Here is a 19,615-nt window from a genome sequence, read left to right as displayed (position 1 = left end):
GAATGGGGTCAAAGTAGAGATTATTTTATCCTGCGAATCAACAAGTTATATGCTCCCTGAAATTGCTTCAATTAACCAACAAGATAAACAATGAAGGGATGAAGATTAGAACTATTAATAGATTTCAAACTTAATTTTTAGTGTTTAAAACTACATTTATGAGCAAAAATTATGAGCAATAATTGTTCCCTTAAGTACCCTGGTATTAGGCCGGGCGATGGTGGCGCAAGCCTTTAATCCCAGCACTCGGGAGGCAGAGGCAGGCGGATCTCTGTGAGTTCGAGACCAGCCTGGTCTACAGAGCTAGTTCCAGGACAGGCTCCAAAGCCACAGAGAAACCCTGTCTCGAAAAACCAAAAAATAAAAAATAAAAAAAAAAGTACCCTGGTATTTACTGCTTATGTTAAGATGATGGGTTCCTTGTTTTCTCAGGGCTGTAACATGCATACTATGGCTAAAATTATTTCCCTGGGGAGAGAGGTAAGCAACATCTCCCTCTTCCTGTTAAGGTCCCAATGAAAAACTGAGGCACAGTTCCACTAAGATTCACTCTGGGGAGCAAATGAGTCTGTTAAGCTTCCAAAGGGGTTACTGAAGCGTGATGGCTTTCCCATAGGTGCATAGAGGGAGTCCCCCTCCCCTAGTCGTCTTCCCTGGCCAATGTACTCTAGCCTCTCCCAAGGGCGATTAGTGCAGAGTTGCCTACCAGAGGTGGTGTGGAGCCCCTGGATACTCAGCTGGCTGTCCCCACCCCTCTAAGAGATGTACTAAAAATGACCAGCTGGGATGACCTTTTTCAAGCAGGCACAGCTCAACTCCTTGAAGATGTGGTTGTCTGACTCAGAGGGTAGGCATATACAGCACATATACAATCTGGCCTTTAGCTAACTCTTGTCCATGGGGTCAAAGAGCACAGATTCTAGTGCATCTTACAGTATACATACCAACTATTCCTTCCTCACGACTACCTTTTCCACAGAATGTCATGCAGCGTTCTCTGTAGTTTACAAGTGTGTATCTGAATAGCGGGACGCAGAGTGTGCACAAGTCCAGCTGAGGGACTGTGCTGTAAAACCTGTCTTCTAGCGCCAGGTCTACTTTTCATTCTCAAATCCCAGTGATCCTCAAGCCAAGGGCTGGGAAAAACAGCTGTTATCTGGGAAAGAAATGTAGCACCCCAGGGACTTTTATAAAACCTGGCAATGTTTTTTGGTTGTCCCATTAGGGTTGAGAAGGAGTCCCATTAGGATGGGTAAAGACCAGGGGTACTATGTATCTCTATTAGGCACAGGCCAGTCCTCAACAAGTCACTCAGCCCCAAATTTCCCCTAAAAACAGCATTTTTCCAACTGATAAATGCAAGAGATTGGACTGACTGGTGAAATGAACAAATCAAATCCCTAAAGATAGATACTTGATGATTAAATTTATGTAAGACTCTTGATATGACCAAACTATGCAGATGAGAGAGATTAGTGATTGCCAGAGGTTAGAGACCCAGGGTTCAGAGAATTCTAAAAGTGAGGGTGGAATCACTGTAAGACAGGACCACTCTGCCTTAACTACACCAACATCGACACTGTGGCTATGTTCCCGGATGTTACTTTTGGTAAAAGGAAGCAGAACTACCCAAACAATTTTTTATTTTTAGTTTTAACCATATGTATGTGGGGATGAGTATGTACATGTGCATACAGGTGCCGGTAGACAGGGTTTCTCTGTGGCTTTGGAGCCTGTTCTGGAACTAGGTCTTGTAGACCAGGCTGGCCTCGAACTCACAGAAATCTGCCTGCGTGCCCCGGGCTCCTGACCTGGGTTTCTCCGCAAGAACACTACTTCCTCTTAACCGCTGAGCCATCTATCTCTCCAGACCTACCTGAAAGGTTATTGGTTAACTCACCAATGGGTTGTGAGGGCTTCAAGGCTAGTGGAAGCTGAATGACTAATTGTAGGAAGACAGGCTGAGATTTAATGAACTGGGCGTGGCAGCTCATTCTTACAATCCCGGCAGGAGGGAAGCTGGGCTACAGAGTGAGACCCTATTGGAACGTGGGGTGAAAATAGCTAGCTAATGTCTTTAATCAACTCTTCTACCCATCTTAGGAACAAAGTCCTGACAGCTGTGTACAAAACCGTTTGGGATAGAAGGATGGATATGGTAGAATCAAGCTACCAGTGAGAACAATCCCACGGAGAAGCCACCTGGGCTTGGCCTTGGGCTGTGAAAATGAGCAGAAAGGTAGAGAAAGATCAGCAATCTGCACTTGTCAGCACGAAGGGAAGCCCCACAGGAAGAAGAGGCAATAGTACCAAGCTTCAACTCTTGCCGACACAGAACAAGGGTCAGGAGCGGTTTGGGTTTTAGAGATGCTACATTCAAGGAACAGTGAGAGGGAAATGACCTCACACTGGAATCCAGGTCTCACTTATGTGGGAACTGCAGGTGAAGTTACATAGCAACCGCGATGGTGCAGGGGAGCTTTAAGTAATGAAGGTACAACAGGCGCAGACCTGGGGACACTTGAGGACACTGTGAACCTATGAAACATCTCAGAAGGGTCCCAAGGAACATCTAGAGGGTATGCTGACAAGCAATATGAAGTGCCATGAAGCTTACTGAGGGCCAGGCTGGAGAAATGGCTCAGTGGTTAAGAGCACTAGTTGCTCTTCCAGAAGATCAGGGTTCAATTCCCAGCACCCACATGGGAGATAACTGTCTGTAAATCCAGTTCCAGGGGATCTGGTCTCTACAGACACTGCATACAGATGCTGCATAGACATACATGCAGACAAAATATACATAAAAGGTAATTAATTTAAAAAATTTACTGAGGGCCAATCCAGGTGAGTGTTGAGGTAAAGCCACATTCAGCCATCAGCACAGGTTTAAAAAAAAAGTCCTCAAAGCTTTTCACATTCAAACCTTATGTATGCATTCCAAAGAATGAAAGCAGAGACTGTATTATCAGGTTCTCGAGAGTAACAAAACTTAGAGAACAACTTTCTTTTTATATATGCAGAAGGGGATTTATGAGAATGACTTACAGGCTCTGCTCCAGCTAGTCCAAGAACTACTGTCTACAAGGGAAAGTCCAAGGATCCAGTAGTCGTTCAGTCCTCAGGGCGGGAGGTCTCAGCTGCTCTTCAGGATCCACTGGAATCCCGAAGAAGCAGGCTCTGATGCCAATGAAGGAATGGACTTGCTAGTGAGGGCGAGAGCAAGTAGAAGAGAAGCTTCCTTCTTCCACGCCCTTTATATAGGGTGCCAGCAGCAGGTGTGGCCCAGATTAAAGGTGGATCTTCCCGCCCCAAAATATCTGGACTAAAGGCGTGTCTTCCTCCTCAAAGATTCTGATTAGAAGTGACTCCCCCATTCAAATGACTTAATTTAGTTAATTCCAGATGTAATCAAGCTGACAACCAAGAATAGCCATCACAGAGACTCAAACAGATACACTTAAAGACGGATAAAAGGAAAGAGACAAATGATTCTACTTACAATGAAGTATCTAAGCCAGGTAAATTCAGAGAGACTGAAGGGGTGATATAAATGTTATGGAAATAAATGGCACTGACTGTAACATAGCATTATGAATGTGCTTGATGCCATCCAATTATACTACTAAAATTAAAGCAATATTGTTTAATTAAAATAATATTTAATCCATGTTGTGTATGCTTTACAAGAAAAACTAGTATAAACTATGAAAACTTGCAAGAAACTGCACAGAAATGTTAAAAATCTAAGTAAGATTGCAGGACACTTGTCCAAAATGAAAAGTATGGACTACTGTTTGCTGGCATCTCACCCGCAGAGCACACAGAAACTGAGAGTAAGAATGGGTTATTTCCTATTTTTTCTTAAAGCAGTATTTCATTTTAAAAAAAAAAATAAAGAAATAAGTTTTTGTGTCTTTTTTTCCAAATCGGAACTACTCCTGTTACATAAGTAACTCTATTTTGGTGGATGCACAGATTGAGAAGCATCCCCCGAGTCTCCGGTTATGTCTGAAGATAATCAACCAACCAGCCTGACCCTGATGGCTCTCCTAAACAGAAAGGACTAGACCAACTCTTTCATCATGAGCACGTTAGTATCATGAAAGGGGGAGATCTAACCGAAAGGGGTTGGACTTGCTGGTTTTCCTATTTATCCAAAAATGCATTAGTTTTGGGTGCATAGAAACTATACAAGACAATTTCTTTAACAAGCACATTGGAGGCGGGAAGAGAAAGAAAAACAAGCAGCAAACAAGTGTCCTGTCTTTCCAGCCTCACGCGTAGTCGCGGTCCAAATCCTGACCCGCACTGACCGACTAACAACAATAATGATAAAATCGACATTTTCCTGGTGAATCACAACACCGCCCGGAAGTTACGGCCACCGAGAACTTGGCCCCGTGCAATGCCCATCCCCGCTGCTGAAGCCAGAAGCAGCGCGGGCCTCCCAGGCCACCCAGCCTGCTACAGCAGCCTCAGCGCTTCGGGCCGCGGCCCACGCTCGGGCGCCGACGGAGGCCGCGCGGGGTCAGGCGCCTCGGGCCGGCTACTCACCGCGACACCGGCAGCCTGGGATGGCGGCGCTCCGGGGCGCGGGCTGTGGCATCTTCGCTCCCGCCACAGCCCGGGCCGAGCCGCACGAACCGCGGCGCGCGACACGGCCCAGGACACGCAGCCTGGCTGAGGCCGGCTCTGCTGCTCGCGTCACGCCACGCGCGCCCCCGCCTCCGAGGATGACGTCACAGCCCGCGGCCTGGCGTCACGCGGCCCCGGCTCCTCCCAGGCCAGCGCGGAGCTGAGCTCTGTCCCACAGGGGCCGTAGAGCTGTCCTCTCAGGAACGTTCCCTGTCACTCCTAAGAGAAGTGTAGGGGAGATGGAGGGGCCGGCGACTTGTTCAAAGGAAGAATGTGAAGGAGGCACAACCTGGCTAGAGAGAATTTAGCAGCTCTAACAGAATGGTAAGGGTTTTGGTCTTTGATCCAGTAATACTGCATTATATTGACAGATACCTAAATCTTGAATCCTGTCACCTCTGAAATAAATGCTATTCAGTCAAGACCTTAACCTTGTCTCGTGGTGTCTGGTAGAAAAACCGGACACATGTAGGGAGGAAATTCTGCATCCCTTATTATTAAGAAAACAGCATCACTTGAACCAAATCAATAAATCACTCCAGCTAGCATTAACCAGCTGTGCTGGCTTTAAGTGTCCCACCCCCCCAAGGCTTGTATGTGTAGAGCTTGGTGCAGCCAGTGGTGCAATTTCCAAAGGTTCTGGAAAACTTCAGGAGGTGGGGCCAGTCTGGAGCAAGGAGGATGGGGAGGGTGCCCCCTTGAGGATCTTACCTGGTCCAGTGGTCCAAGTCTCCTCTGAGCTGTCCATCACAAAGTAACTAACCCCACACACTACTGTCATTGTCCAAGTGCAATGGCCAAGCAACCACACAATGAACCCTCAGCCACCATGAGCCAACATTAACTCTTGTCCCTTTAAGTTGTGGTCACAGTGGCTCAAAATGAACCCATACATGATCCTGCCAAATAGCTATCAGCATTGTCAGGGTTTAGGATGCTATGCCATTCTATCAAGGTCTCTCCACAGGACTGAGGTCCTAATGACCCTTACCTGTGCCCTTCCATGGCCACCGCCCTCAGTCAGACAGTTGCTATCCAGTGCTCATAGTTTCCATTGCTGTCCACACAGCAATTCACCTTAACTGGAACTGGTGGCTGTTTCAGGGACGGCCCTCTCTTGCAAGAGCACTAGTGCATTCGTGCACCATCACAGTGTGTGGCATTGTACCTGACGAAAGCAAGCTAAGGGCTTATTTTGGCACACAATTTGAGGGTCTGGCCTCCCCTGTGGTGGGTAAGCCATGGTAGCAGAAGTAGAAGGCAGCTTGTCAGGACTGCATCCTTTGGAGGCAGAAGAGGCTGACATGCATCTTGCTTTCCCCTTTTTTTTTCCTTTCTTATTGAATCTGGTCCCTGCTCCGTGTGTTATAGCCACCATATTTACGGTGGGTTTTCCCTACTCAGCTAAACCTCTCAGGAAACAATCTCAGAAGACGTACCCAGAAGAGGTGTGCCTCTAGGTGACTCTAAATCCTGTCAAAGTAAGAATGAAGATTAACCATTTCACCTAGTATCCCTGAGGGGGTAAAGCTTACAAAATAGAGGACAACAGTGAACCCCCATTCTGGATGCTCGCTCCTGCTAGAAAGCCCTCAGGAACTTTATGGCGGTGCTGAGGAAACGATAGCTTGTGTTTGCATAGGCTACATTCAGAGATCCTGTAAGACATCACCCCTTTTTGTCCTTTCCCTGTATTTCTTCCCTCGTTTTCTTTGTAGATTTTGTGAATTGCTTCTCTCTGGCCTTCTTAGACTCACCTCCAACAGGATGAACCTTACAGCATTCCTCAAACCCCAAAGAAGTCCTTTAAGCATTGAGGTATCTCTGGGTATGGTAGATGGGGAGCCAGCAGCTCTGTCCCAGCCCTATCTACACAATTAAGAGTTGGTTAGAGGGCTGGAGAGATGGCTCAGTGGTTAAGAGCATTGACTGTTCTTCCAGAGGACCCGAGTTCAATTCCCAGCAACCACATGGTGGCTCACAACCATCTGTAATGAGATCTGGCGCCCTTTTCTGGCCTGGAGGAAGAATGTTGTATACATAATAAATAAATAAAATCTTAAAAAAATATTAAAAAAAAAGAGTTGGTTAGAGCATACATAATCCAAGAAGCACCCAGAAAGCTGTAGGTCACAGGACTGAGGACAGACATGAAAGATGCAGAAAAGAAGAGTGACTCGGGACAGAGCAGCCATCAGGAACATATGAGGAACCTGCCTGGAGAACTTAAGCCTACGTGATTTGGACATCACTCTTAGGAACCCAAACAAGCAGGCGGCAGCCCCAGACTCTACACTGGCTACAAGAAAGGAGTTTGATCCAACTCAGCCACTGTACATCAGTCATGGCTCTCTGTGAACATTTTCCTAAGGCAATCATGCCAGCCCATGAGACTGGTGAAGTTCCTCAAGAGCAGAGCAGACGCCTGTGGACCATCACAGCCAAGTGAAGTGGTCAGATAATCATCATCAATATATTTTATCTGGGTCAATCATATACCAGCAACCTAACCATGAGAGAGCTTACGTTTCTATTGTAAAGGTCCTTCTCCCCAGAACTTCGATGGCAGATGGGCAACAAAGGGGGAACTGTCATTAGAGGTGAAGAAAGGCACTCGAGAGACTGGCCACTCTGATTGTATTTCTCATTGTATTTCACACAGCTCCATGGTGTTCCACATTTGTCCTGTGGTGCCAATATGTTGAAGAGCGAGGGGACTTGTTCACCCTTCATTAAAGAAAATTGTTTCGTTTCTTTTTATCAGTGTGTATAAATGGCTCCAGCTCGGGAAAGATGTTATCCAAATACCACTGGAATGACTTGCAACCCAGTCGTTTCCTTAATTCAACACGCTCGCTGATGTTTCCATAGGATGCATATTTCAAAGAAGGTCTTTGAAAAAAAAAGTTGTCCTAAATGAAAACAAAGAGTCATTTTGTTAAACAACAGCAACAAAAGCTTTGGTAATCATGTCATGATGGCAAACATCAAGACATGTTTTCATTACTGGAACTAAAAATGCTCATTCCTCTTGCTGTGTAGCAGTTTTCTGTGAGATTAAAATCCTCTATCTTTAGCTGGGCGGTGATGGCAGCACCTTTAATCCCAAAAATGGGCGGTGAGGCAGAGGCAGGTGGATTTCTTTGAGTTCAAGGCCAGCCTGGTCTACAGAGCTAGTTCTAAGACAGGCTCCAAAACTACAGAGAAACCCTGTCTTAAACAATAAACAACATTGGGCAGGTTGTGGCACATGCCTTTAATCCCAGCACTTGGAAGGCAGAGGCAGGTGGATTTCTGTGAGTTTGAGGCCAGCCTGGTCTACAAGAGCTAGTTCCAGGACAGGCTCCAAAGCTACAGAAAAACCCTGTCTCGAAAAACCAAAAAGAAAAAAAAAAGATTAGGAGAAATACACAGCTTAATTATATCTAATATATGGAGACTTTTTTGGCATGTTATCTATAATTTATGTGTTTGCAGTGCTGTATAGAACTATAGCTACTAAATACATCACGTGTATCCATTATATTCCTCTTTCCTTGTTTTTAAAGATTTCTTTTTCTAAGACAGGAGTCTCCTTAAGTAGCTCTGGCTGGCCTTGAACTCACAGAGATCGGCCTCTGCTCTGGAATGCTAGTCCTTTAATATACCACCATGCCAGAACATTTAGTTTAATTATGTGTATGTGTCTTTGTGGAGGTATGTATACCTGAGTTCAAGTGCCTTCAGAGACCAGAAGTGAGGCCATAGCTCCTGGAGCTGGACTTAACAATGGCTGTGAGCTACCTGGATATGCATACTGAAAACTGAACTCAGGTCTTCTACTAGAGCTATATGCTCTTAACCTCTCAGCCATCTCTTAAGTTCCATCATTCTTCTCTGTTTTAGAGACAGGGTCTTACTAAGTTGCCTTGGCTGGCTTGAACTTGCAATCCCTCTGCCTCAGCAGGAATCCCTTGACAATTCCCTGATTATAAAAGAAATATCATTTTTACATTCATAATTAAAAATCTTGAATTATAGAAACTGCTGACTTTTTTTTGTCATCTTGGCACAAACTGGAGTCACCTGGGAAGATAGGCTCCAAACAGGAATTGCCTCCATCAGATTGGCATGTGGGGCATTTCCTTGAGTACTGTTATAGGAAGGTCCAGCCTACTGTGGGTGGTGCCATCCCTGGGCAGGGGTGGTCCTGAGCTGGATAAGAAAGCATGTGGAGTCTCCTCATTGAGCTCCTTTCTGTCTGCTGGTGGCCGATTATGGATCCACACGAGAAGAAGAGAGAATTCACAGAGCTAGCACTTAGCTTCTGTTTTTACAGAGGTGTATTTGTCTACTGTGCGAGACATTCTGAGATCTAAATTCAGACTAGTCAGAATTTACCACATTTGTCTTTCGTGACCTACAGTAAAAGTACTTTCTGTATAATCATTCTGTGTGGATGACTTGGTTCTGGTGTGTATGAATGCGCTTACTTTAAAATGTGTGGTTAAAAAAAAAGGAGGAGGAGGAGGAGGAGGAGAGAGAGAGAGAGAGAGAGAGAGAGAGAGAAAGCACGTTGAAGAAGCCATAGAGAGGAAGCCAGTAAGCAGTTTGCCTCCATGTTCTCTGCGTGAGTTCCTGCCTTGACATCTCTGGATAGTGGTCCATGATGTGGAAGTACAAGGGACATTACTCTCTCCAAGTTGCTTTTGGCCAGTGTTTTATCACAGCAGCAGAAAAGCAGACTAGGACAGAAACGTAAGATGAAGACCAGGACACTGTCAGAGATATACTATGCGTTTATCTTAGAGGAGGCCTGCCATTATTTCTTTATGCGTGGCATCTGGGCAGAGATGTGCCCTTGGAGAACAGGGTGTAACCCTTGGGGACACACATAAACCAAGGGGCAAAGCTTGCTAATAGAAATCTTTGACTGCCGATAGGAAAGAAATTCACGTGTGGGCACAAAGACCGACACCAACCACATTACCCGGGAAACTGATAGTGGCTCGGTCGGGGAAGCTGAAGAAACCTGCTCCTGTCGCTGCAGCAGGGAGGAGAAGAATGATTCCCCACTGGATAAACGGATTAGCTGTGGGGAAGAATGCTGCAGGGTGATTTACTTCTGAGAGACTTGAATTTTCCTAAAATTCAAACTTAAATTGCAAGGACAGCCGCTTAGGGCTAACCAGTTGAGAGCTGGACTGTTCACCAATCCGGCTCCACTCTTCACGAGTGGGTGAGAAATTGAAGGGGCTCCATTAGTTTACAAGCAGGAAAGAATACAGTTTGGATCTGGAAAGGTGGCAGAGTCTTGAGAGCAGCCCAGAACCTGCTCTCCCAAATCAGAGGTATCGCTCACCTTGTATTCGTCCAGCCAGACATGAACCACTCGCAGTAAGTTCCACGACAAGGCTTTCTCGAGTGCAGGCTTATTGAGATTCTGTGCCTTACTGATATGTCCAACCCGAGAGCAAGGAAGTATCAAGAGTTGGCCTCCACACATCCAAATCTAGACAAGATCATAATTATTTTACTAGTAACTAGCAGCTGCTTTAGAACACACACACACACACACACACACAACTAGTATTTGTTTGACACTGCTTATTGAGATGTGTGTGTAGTCCAAATTGGCCTCAAACCCACTCTTAGGGAATGACCCTGAGTTTCTGATCCTCCTGCCTCCTCTTCCCTAGTGCTGGGAGTACAGTGGTGCACCACCACGCTTGGTTTATACCATGCTGGGCTTCAATCAAGTCTTCGTTCATACTAGGTAGGCAAGCATTCTACCAGATGAGCTACACTGCTAGTCCTAATCTCTAATATGTATTCCTTTTATTTTAGGTAATAGATTTCATAAACTCATTAGAGTCTTCTAACATAGGTGCTGTGACTGCCCCTCCCCATTTACAGATAAGAAAATTAACACACAGTTTGATTAAGAAGTTGGCCCAGTGATGTGGAACAATTGAGTGGCCGAGCTCAGGTTCAAATTTAGGAAGTCTAGCCTGAGAACCTGAGTTCTGAGTGCCAATGATTCTCTTTCTTTCCCGCTGCATGTTGCCAGGTGTACGCAACACCAAGAGAAAGACAATTTCTGGCTGGGTTCAGTTACTTGAGTTTATGGATAAAAACACTTCACAGCACATATTGTAATAACTCCATTCACTGTGTGAAAGCAAGATATGGTCATTGAAAATTGTCCATGTAGGAAAGCGTACATCCGCACACCTGGGGTTAGTCAATAGAATTCAAGTATGTGTGTAGACATGTGAAACTACACGTTAAGATAGCTTACTGTCTTTCGTGTGGGTTATGCAAAACTGTTTTAAAGGCCCTGGGCTAGGAACAATGCTCAGTGGGTTAAAAGCACTTCCCTACAAGGATCTGAGTTGGACTCCTGGTATCCATGCAAAAAGCTGGGCATGACTGCACACACCCGCAACCTGGGAGATGAAGGCAGGAGGCTCACTGGGGGTTAGTGGATGCCAGCCTAGCAGAAAAATAGTGAGCTTCTGATTCAGAGAGATATCTGCCTCAAAGGAATAGAGGTGCAGCATCATAGAAGAGGACTCCTGACATCCTCCTGACTTCCGAATGCATAGGCATGTGCCTGCACACACACACACACACACACACACACACACACACACACGTGCATACACATTTATACACACATCAAAAAAAATCTCGTTTGGAAATTTTAGGAGTTTATATTTCGTCACTGTAAAAGATAACACAGAGGGGCTGGCAAGATGGTTTCGTGAGTAGAAATTCCTGCCACCAAGCCTGACCACCTGAGCTTGATCCTAGAACCCCGTAGAGGAGGGAGGGACTCCTGTAGGTTGTTCTCTGACCTACATACATAGTCTGTAGCAATGCATGCCTCCCCTCCATGTACACACACACACACACACACACACACATTAATCTTCAAAACTTTTTCATCTTTTTATTTGGGGAGTGGTGTATGTGTCAAAATGGGCATGTGGTCAGAGGACGACTTTGCAGAAGGTGGTCCTGTCTGCTGTGTGGATCTCAGGGATCTAACTTGGGTCTTCAGGTTTAGTGGCAAATGCCGTAACGGACTGAGCCATCTCACCAGCTCCCATATGATATATTTGCTGTAGTCATTCTGTTTCCTGGACTCCAGTGACACCAACATTGCCTGGAAACTTGATAAAAAAGGAAAACCCATGGGCCCCTGACAACTACTGACTCAGAGCCTGTGGTCTCAGAGACTTCTGCCTTTTCACAGCCTCTTTCTGTGATTCAAATGCACGCTCAGATTGGATGACCCTCTGTGCTAACTCATCAAGACTGTAAGTTCTGATTTTGCAGATATTTTTCTGAGGAAATTCACTTAATCATTATGAAACAGTTATGGGAAGTTAAGACTTCACTGGGACATATTGTGTGGGGCTGGGATGTGACTCAGTCTGTTTGTCTGGCGCGCTCTAAGTCCTGGGTTAAATCCCCAGCATTATACACACTGCTCTTGCCGGGCGATGGTGGCGCACGCCTTTAATCCCAGCACTCGGGAGGCAGAGGCAGGCGGATCTCTGTGAGTTCAAGACCAGCCTGGTCTACAGAGCTAGTTCCAGGACAGGCTCCAAAGCCGCAGAGAAACCCTGTCTCGAAAAACAAAACAAAAAAAAATTACCATGATACTAATTTTTCCACCTTTTAAATTATTTTTTTGTGTCTGAGATTTTGTCTGCATATGTGTTTGTGTAACATATGTGTGTGGTATCTGCAAAGGGCAGAAGAGGTCATTGGATTCCCTGGAACTAGACTTACAGTTAGTAGGGAGCTGCGAAGCAGGTGCTGTGAATCGAATCCTAGTGTTCTGGAAGAGCAACCAGTGCTCTTACTGCTGAGTTCCAGCCCTTTTCTATGTTGTTTGTTTGAGAGGTTCATTAGTTTCAAGAGGCTATAGGTAAATGCACAGAACAGTAAACAGAAGTCAACTTATTGAGGGGTGTGTAGGGGTGGTGGTGGCGCATGCCTTTAATCCCAGCACTTGGTAGGCAGAGGCAGGTGGATCTCTGTGAGTTCAAGGCCAGCCTGGTCTACAAGAGCTATTTCCAGGATGGGCACCAAAGCTACAGAGAAACCTTGTCTCGAAAAACCAAAATAAAAAAAAAAAAGTCAACTTATTTTATTTTTAAAAAGTAAATAATAAAACTGAAAACATTTCAAAATGTTTGTCAAGAAACAAGTTGAAGAAAGCAGTAGATTTTAGCCCAGATCCACAGGTCCTGAGAGCTGCTTGTTTAGTCTGCTGTTTTATTTTGCCAAGGCTGGCCTCAGACTCCCTATATAGCTGAGGATGAACTTGAACTTCTGATCCTCCTGCCAGAAATGCAGGGATCACAAGGCCTGTGCCACCATGCCTGGCTTTCTGTGGGGTTGGGGTTGAACCCAGGGCTTTGGGCATGTTAGGCACACACTCGGCCAGCTAAGCCTCATCACTAGGTTGGTCACAGATGCTCCCTAATGAAGGTACCCCGCTACTGACAGGATCACAAACTAGGAGACAGAGGAAGACATAGACAGTGGCATAGGAAAGGGAATCTCCATATGGATGTGTCTCCTTTAGGGACAAATCCAGAGTGAACAAGAAGCAGGACTAGGGATGAAGCCAGTTGGGAGAGTGCCTGCCCAGAGTGCATGGTGCTTGAAAGGTGCTTACAGCTTCTTAGATTTGAGCCCTCTTGTAACTTTTGAGAACATTGTGACCTCTTCAGTGTCAGGGAGTCTGGGCCAGCCTGCTTGACAAATGGCCAAGTAGTTCTCATTGCCCCAGATGATACTAGTCAGTCATTCGAGGTGGGTGCCAGGTGAACACACAGGTAGCAACGTCTGTAGAAATGGGACATTCTAGCCAAGGCCAGCACTACTGCAGTAACACCAAAAATTGAGAGGAATAATAATTGCTTGTGGTTTTAAGCTCCTGTGTTTTGAGGCAGTTTTTTTTTTACATTAGTTAAAATTTACTGGCAAAAATTAACTGATATAGAAGGCACCACTGTTCTCCTAACATGAGTTTCATTCACATCAATTTTACACTGACATAGTTGTTCATTCCACAAACCCAGAGTGACAGATTCCAATTCTGGTCAGTAAACCCTTGCTCATTGCCCTGCCCTCATCTTGGGTCTGAGGGCACCCCAGTTCTGGACTTGTGTTTTACAGGCTCTGGCCAAGAGAATGTCAGTCACATCATGACTACAGAAGGTGGGATATGCTGTGTGGTTTGGCTTGACTTTTATCTTCCTGCCATTTAGTGTGAGAAGAACATGTTCCATATGGTGCCTACTTGTGGAAATAATGCTAGAACTCAACTAAAGCCAGAAACTAAAGCCCAACCTAGTCAGCCTCTGCTGAGTCACCCCAGCCACTGTGGACATAAGCAAGAGAAAGGTAAGTGTTACTATTTTACACCATTCATTTCTGAGGTGCTTCATTCCACGGCATAACTGTGTTAATAACTGATAGATACTGAGGTAATAACTGACTAATTCCTAATATCCTTAGTAATAAAAATTCTGAGCACATGACCCACGAAGAGTAATCCATTGACTTAGTGGATAGATAGTCCACATAGGAGCAAAGTGTTGGAAATCTGCTGAAACTTCCAAGATGTCAATGTATGAGAACTCTTTGTTTTCATATCCGAGAACCCAGCAGGATTTAAACTGGCATCTATATCTAAAGAGGTTCAGTCTTAAACTGGGCCGTGGTGATGCACACCTTTAATCTCAGCCCTAGGGAGGCACAGACAGGTGAATCTCTAAATTCAAGGTCAGCTTGGTCTACAGAGTAAGTTCCAAGACAGCCAGGGCTACAAAGAAATTCTTTCTACAAACAAACAAACAAAGGAGCTTCAGTCTTGGAGGGAGCCAAGGACAATGGCACAGGGTTTTGATCCTACTTCATGTTCTGGCTTTGTGGGAGCCTAGTCAGTTTGGATGTTCACCTTCCTAGACCAGGATGGACGGGGGAGGACTTTGGACTTTCCACAGGGCAGGGAACCCTGACTGCTCTTCAGACTGGAGAGGGAGGGGGAGAGGAGTCGGAGGAGGGGGAGGGAAAAGGGAGACTGGGAGGGAAATAAAAAAAAAAGAATCTGTCCAACATCAGCACTCGGGAGGCAGAGGCAGGCAGATCTCTGTGAGTTCGAGACCAGCCTGGTCTACAAGAGCTAGTTCCAGGACAGGCTCCAAAACCACAGAGAGAGACCATGCACACCTGTTTATGTGTATGTCCTCACGCACATGTGGTGAATGGACCAGGTCACACGTAGAGGTCAGAGGACAACTTTTGGAAGTTGGTTCTTTCCTTTCACTGTGGGGTTTCCTGGGACTGAGCACAGGTCCGCAGACCTGGCAGCTGGCAGCAGGCACTTTTACCCACAGAATCATCTCAATGACCCCAACACTTGCTTTGCAAATACACATACCTTCACAAAAGTAGTTCTACCCTGGGCTACAGAATGTGTTCATAGTTAAGTCCTAAGAGAGGAAAATTTATTGGGCAATAGTCTTAGAGAGCCAGCGGCTGGGTATTTAAAATACTACCAAGGTCAGAAGGGAATGCATGAATGGGGAGGGATAATGAAAGCAGCAAATGTGTAAGGTGAGGAGCTGAGATACCCGTGTAAACACAATAAACCTATCAAGTCTGTGCTGAAAAGGACAAAATGAATAAGGAATAAAATTAGGGCTGGCAAGAGGGCTCAGTCAATAGCGCTTGCCACATAAATGTGAGGATGAAGGTTTGATCCCCAGAACCCATCTTAAAAAAGAACATGGGTGTAGTGGTGCACACTTGTAATCCCAACACTGAGGAGGTAGAGAAGGGAGGATTCCTAGGGCTTGCTGGCTGCAGCCTAATCAGCAAGTTCTAGCTAGTGACTTTCTCAAAAAATAAGATGGATGAGACCTGAAGATTGGCCTCTGGTCTCTTCATTCATACAATGACAAAAATGACCAGCTACTAGGAAGGAAGGGAGGGAGGAGGGAGGAGGGAGGAGGGAGGAGGGAGGGAGGAGGGAGGAGGGAGGAGGGAGAAAATAAAAAAACAAAACAGGGAGGGGTTATATAACTATCAAGACAACTAGAGAACCCATGTAGATTTAAAATATCTTCTTAGTTTACTGCACCATGCTATGAAAACAACAAAGCATATGGTCGGGGCTTTACAGCCCTACCAAGTGTTTCCAGGGAGCCCCATCATCTGTTTCATGCCCTTGCAGTCTCTCCAGAACTGTCCGGCATGCTCATGGAGGGAACAGTGTAACTAGATGAAAAGTCAGATTGCACTCTTGCTCAGGTAAGAGCTCATGTAAGAGCTCTGGCCCAGTAGGCACCAAACTGGGTTCCATTCATCAATACAAAATGAAACATCAGCTCACTCTCTAAACAAATATAACTACGTGGGGAAACAGAATAGAACAAGACAAAAGGAAGTCTGACTTACTCTTAGTGAAAGTTCCACATTTTCTCCTCCCCAAAGATTCATGTCCTTGTCATACTGTCCGAGTTCATTAAAATAATGTCTGTCTATAGCAAAAATTCCTCCTGCCATTGCAGGTGACCTAGAAAGGAGTAAAAAAAAATATTAAATAAGTTCCAGAGAGATCGTGATCTCCAGTTTTCCTAAAAACATATGAAATGTTACCGATGGCTCAGTGATTAACAGTGCTCACTGCTCTTGCAGAGGCCCTGCTGGGTTCTCAGAGCCCGGGCCAGGCTGCTTACAATCAATCGCCTCTACACAGGCTCCAGGGGCTGATGCTCTCTGGCCTCTGCTTCTTGCAGCCACCATCCCAGTCTGCCCTTCTAAGAGAGCCACTCCTTTTGAATTTCACTGTGTGAGACAGTGTGACTTCTGTCTGTGACTGGTTCATTTCAGTTAGCATAATGGCCTCCAGATTTATCCCTGTTGTTTACAAATGACGGCAGTAATCCTCTTGCCTTTGCCTCCTGCAGCAAATCCTACTAACCTCAAGGGGAGGGGGAGAGGAGAAGAGGAGCAGGGAGGAGAACAGGAGTCTATGGGATGGCCCAGTTGGGGGAGGGACAGAGAGGGAGAGCAAGGAAAGAGATACCTTGATTGAGGGAGCCATTATGGGTTTAGCTAGAAACCTGGTACTAGGGAAATTCCCAGGAATCCGGAAGGATGACCCCCAGCTAAGACCCTAAACAGTAGTGGAGAGGGTGCTTAAACTGGCCTTGCCCTGCAATCAGATTGATGACTATCTTAACTGTCACCATAGAACCTTCATCCAGTAAATGACAGAAGCAGATGCAGAGATCCACAGCTAAGCACTGGGTGGAGCTCCCAGAGTCCAGTCTCCAGTTGGAGAGAGAGAGGAGTGATAACATTAGCAAAGGGGTCAAGACCATGATGGGAAAACCACAGAAACAGCTGACCTGAGCTAGTAGGAACTCACTGACTCTGGACTGACAGCTGGGGAACCTGCAAAGGACTGAACTAGGCCCTCTGAATGTGGGTGACAGCTGTGTTGGGCAGTTTGTGGGGCCATTGGCAATGGAACCAGGATTTATCCCTAGTGCATGAACTGGATTTCTGGAGCCTATTCCCTATGGAGGAATACCTTGCTCAGGCTAGATACAGTGGGGAAGGCCTTGGTCCTGTCTCAACTTGATGTGACAGACTTTGTTGACTCCCTGTGTGAGACTTCACCCTCTCTGAGGAATGGGTGGGTGGGGGGATGGGGGGGATGGGGGGGGAAAGTGGGAGGAGAAGAGGAAGAGGGAACTGAACTGGGATTGTTATGTAAAATAAAAGATTGTTGTAAAACAACAAAAAACCAAAATGATTGATGGCATTTCATTTTTTATTGACTAAACATTATTCCCCTGTGTACATGCACTACAACTTTTTTTTTTTACTTTGTTTACAGTGTTCTGCCTGCATGTATGCCTGCAGGCCAGAAGAGGGCACCAGATTTCTTTACAGATGGTTGTGAGCCACCATGTGGTTGCTGGGAATTGAACTCAGGACTTCTGGAAGAATAATCAGTGTTCTTAACCTCTGAGCCATATCTCCAGCCCTGTACTACAACTTTTTATTGGTTTGTTTGTTTTTTGTTTTTGTTTTTCGAGACAGGGTTTCTCTGTTTTCTAGACAAGTTTTCTCTGTATAACAGCCCTACCTTCTACCTGTCTTGGAACTCACTCTGTAGACCAGGCTGGTTTCAAACTCATAGAGATCCTAGGATTAAAGGCACACGCCACCACCGTCTGACCCAACCCAGGATACTATTTTCTAATATGTTTACATTCTTGGCCATAGAAGACAGACTTTGCTGTCTTAGTGGAGTGAAATAGCACCTAATGGGCTTGGACTTATATGCTTTAATGAGGAGGGGTGCTGCGACATTTTTGTTTACCATTGGCCATTTGCATTTTCTCTTGAAAAATGTGTATTCATATCTTCTATTTTTTAATTAAAAGTTTTTTTTCATGTTTGGTGAGGTTTTTATATTCTGAATTTTTTTGTTTGTTTTGCTTTTCAAGACAGTTTCTGTGTAGCTTTGGAGCCTGTCCTGGAACTAGATCTTGTAGACTAGGCTGGCCTCGAACTCACAGAGATCCACCTGCCTCTGCCTCCCGAGTGTTGGGATTAAAGACATGCGCCACCACTGCCCGGCTATATTCTGGATATTAACTCCTTATCAGAGATATATTTGCAAACACTTTCCGGCAAATCTGTGAGCCCTCTCTTTGCTTTGTTGACTGTTTCTTTTGCTCTGCAGGAGCTTTTAGTTTGATGCAATCTCATCCTCCATTTTCACTTTTATAGCCTGTGCTTCTCAGAGTCTTAGTCACCAAATCTTGGCGTAGGTGGATGTCATAAAGTATGTGCTCGGCTAGTGGCACTCTAATGTTTGTTATATGTTAGTTACTGTGGTAAACACTGACCAAAGCAATATGAGGGAGGTCCTGCATGCTTGCATGGCCTGAGTCCTAGAACCCTGACTAGGGTGGATAAGAGAATGAAGAAAGGACAAACAGACAGACAGACAGACAGGCAGACTCACTGACACAGAAGAAGGGGTTAGGGGGTCTTGGGTAGCTCTGAGGGAGTAGCAGCAGCACTCCCTCAAAGTGTTTCCTGTGTACCGTAGGACAGTGAAGCAGGGTTGTTAAACACAGCTGAAAAGGAGGCAGGTTCAGCTAATCTCACTCAGTCGGAACAGTTTCTGTGGGGAACAATCTAAAGCCTTAAACACGGGGCGGGGGAGTGATGGTGGACATGTTGCACACACTGTCACTGTTCACACTCAGATCTGAGGAAGACTCTGCCATCTCTCTAAACATCACAGAGGGGAAAGGCTTTGCCACTCTTTGGAGTCTTTAACATGGATGTCCCTGGCATGGCCCCCATGGTGACCATTGCTGCTTGGCTGAGTTTCAGCATTTCGACATTCCATACTGTTCCGGTGGAAGCTCCACCCTAGTCCCTGGCATCCAGATACCCAAAGAGTCTGGGATGTTCCAATGGAAGCTCCACCTCAATCTCCCTCCCTCTTCTCTCCCTGCCCAAACACTGCCTCACTTAAGAAAGGCCCCCAGGGCCTGGAGAAATGGCTCAGCGGTTAAGAGCATTGCCTGATCTTCCAAAGATCCTGAGTTCAATTCCCAGCAACCACATGGTGGCTCACAACCATCTGTAATGAGGTCTGGTGCCCTCTTCTGGCCTTCAGGCACACACGCAGAAAGAATATAATAAATAAAAAAAAACCCAAACATGGCTCCTCCCCAAGAGATGCCCAAGACCACTCACAGGGTATTTAAACTGCCCTCCCCCCCAAAAAAAAACAGATGTGTGGTGATTTATTTATTTATTTATTTATTTATTTCTTTATTTATTTATCTATCTCTCTTCCCATTTCCTCTACGGGGCCCAGAAAGTCAACCAGGAGTGGTTTTTTTTTTTTTTTTTTTTTTTTTTTTTTTTTTTT

General features: G+C 45.5%; 2 protein-coding genes and 1 non-coding gene across 3 annotated transcripts in view; 1 reads left to right on the top strand and 2 right to left on the bottom strand.

Moving 5' to 3' along the window:
- The window catches only part of Galnt11 (polypeptide N-acetylgalactosaminyltransferase 11), a 34,664-nt gene extending 29,931 nt beyond the window's left edge, over positions 1-4,733 (bottom strand). The window contains exon 1 of the mRNA XM_050123732.1: positions 4,555-4,733. The gene's annotated coding sequence lies outside the window, so the exon portion shown is untranslated. The remainder of the gene's footprint in view (positions 1-4,554) is intronic.
- Positions 4,734-6,661: 1,928 nt separating this feature from the next.
- Galntl5 (polypeptide N-acetylgalactosaminyltransferase like 5) overlaps positions 6,662-19,615 on the bottom strand; it is a 39,583-nt gene continuing 26,629 nt past the window's right edge. The window contains exons 7-9 of the mRNA XM_050123729.1: positions 16,102-16,219; positions 9,977-10,126; positions 6,662-7,547 (exon numbers count right to left, since the gene is read on the bottom strand). Coding sequence (XP_049979686.1) covers positions 7,368-7,547; positions 9,977-10,126; positions 16,102-16,219 — 448 coding nt within the window. The 3' untranslated portion in view covers positions 6,662-7,367. The remainder of the gene's footprint in view (positions 7,548-9,976; positions 10,127-16,101; positions 16,220-19,615) is intronic.
- On the top strand, positions 8,851-8,983 carry LOC126489460 (small nucleolar RNA SNORA75). Its single transcript, XR_007588924.1, has one exon. It is a non-coding gene; the product is annotated as a small nucleolar RNA SNORA75 (small nucleolar RNA).

The sequence above is a fragment of the Alexandromys fortis genome, unplaced genomic scaffold (assembly GCF_014885135.2).
Source record: "Alexandromys fortis isolate MF-2015 unplaced genomic scaffold, M_Fortis_MF-2015_v1.1 scaffold_217, whole genome shotgun sequence".
NCBI classification, from domain to species: domain Eukaryota; kingdom Metazoa; phylum Chordata; class Mammalia; order Rodentia; family Cricetidae; genus Alexandromys; species Alexandromys fortis.
The sequence above is the reverse complement of the archived record's forward strand: the minus strand, read 5'-3'. Positions and strand labels throughout refer to the sequence as shown.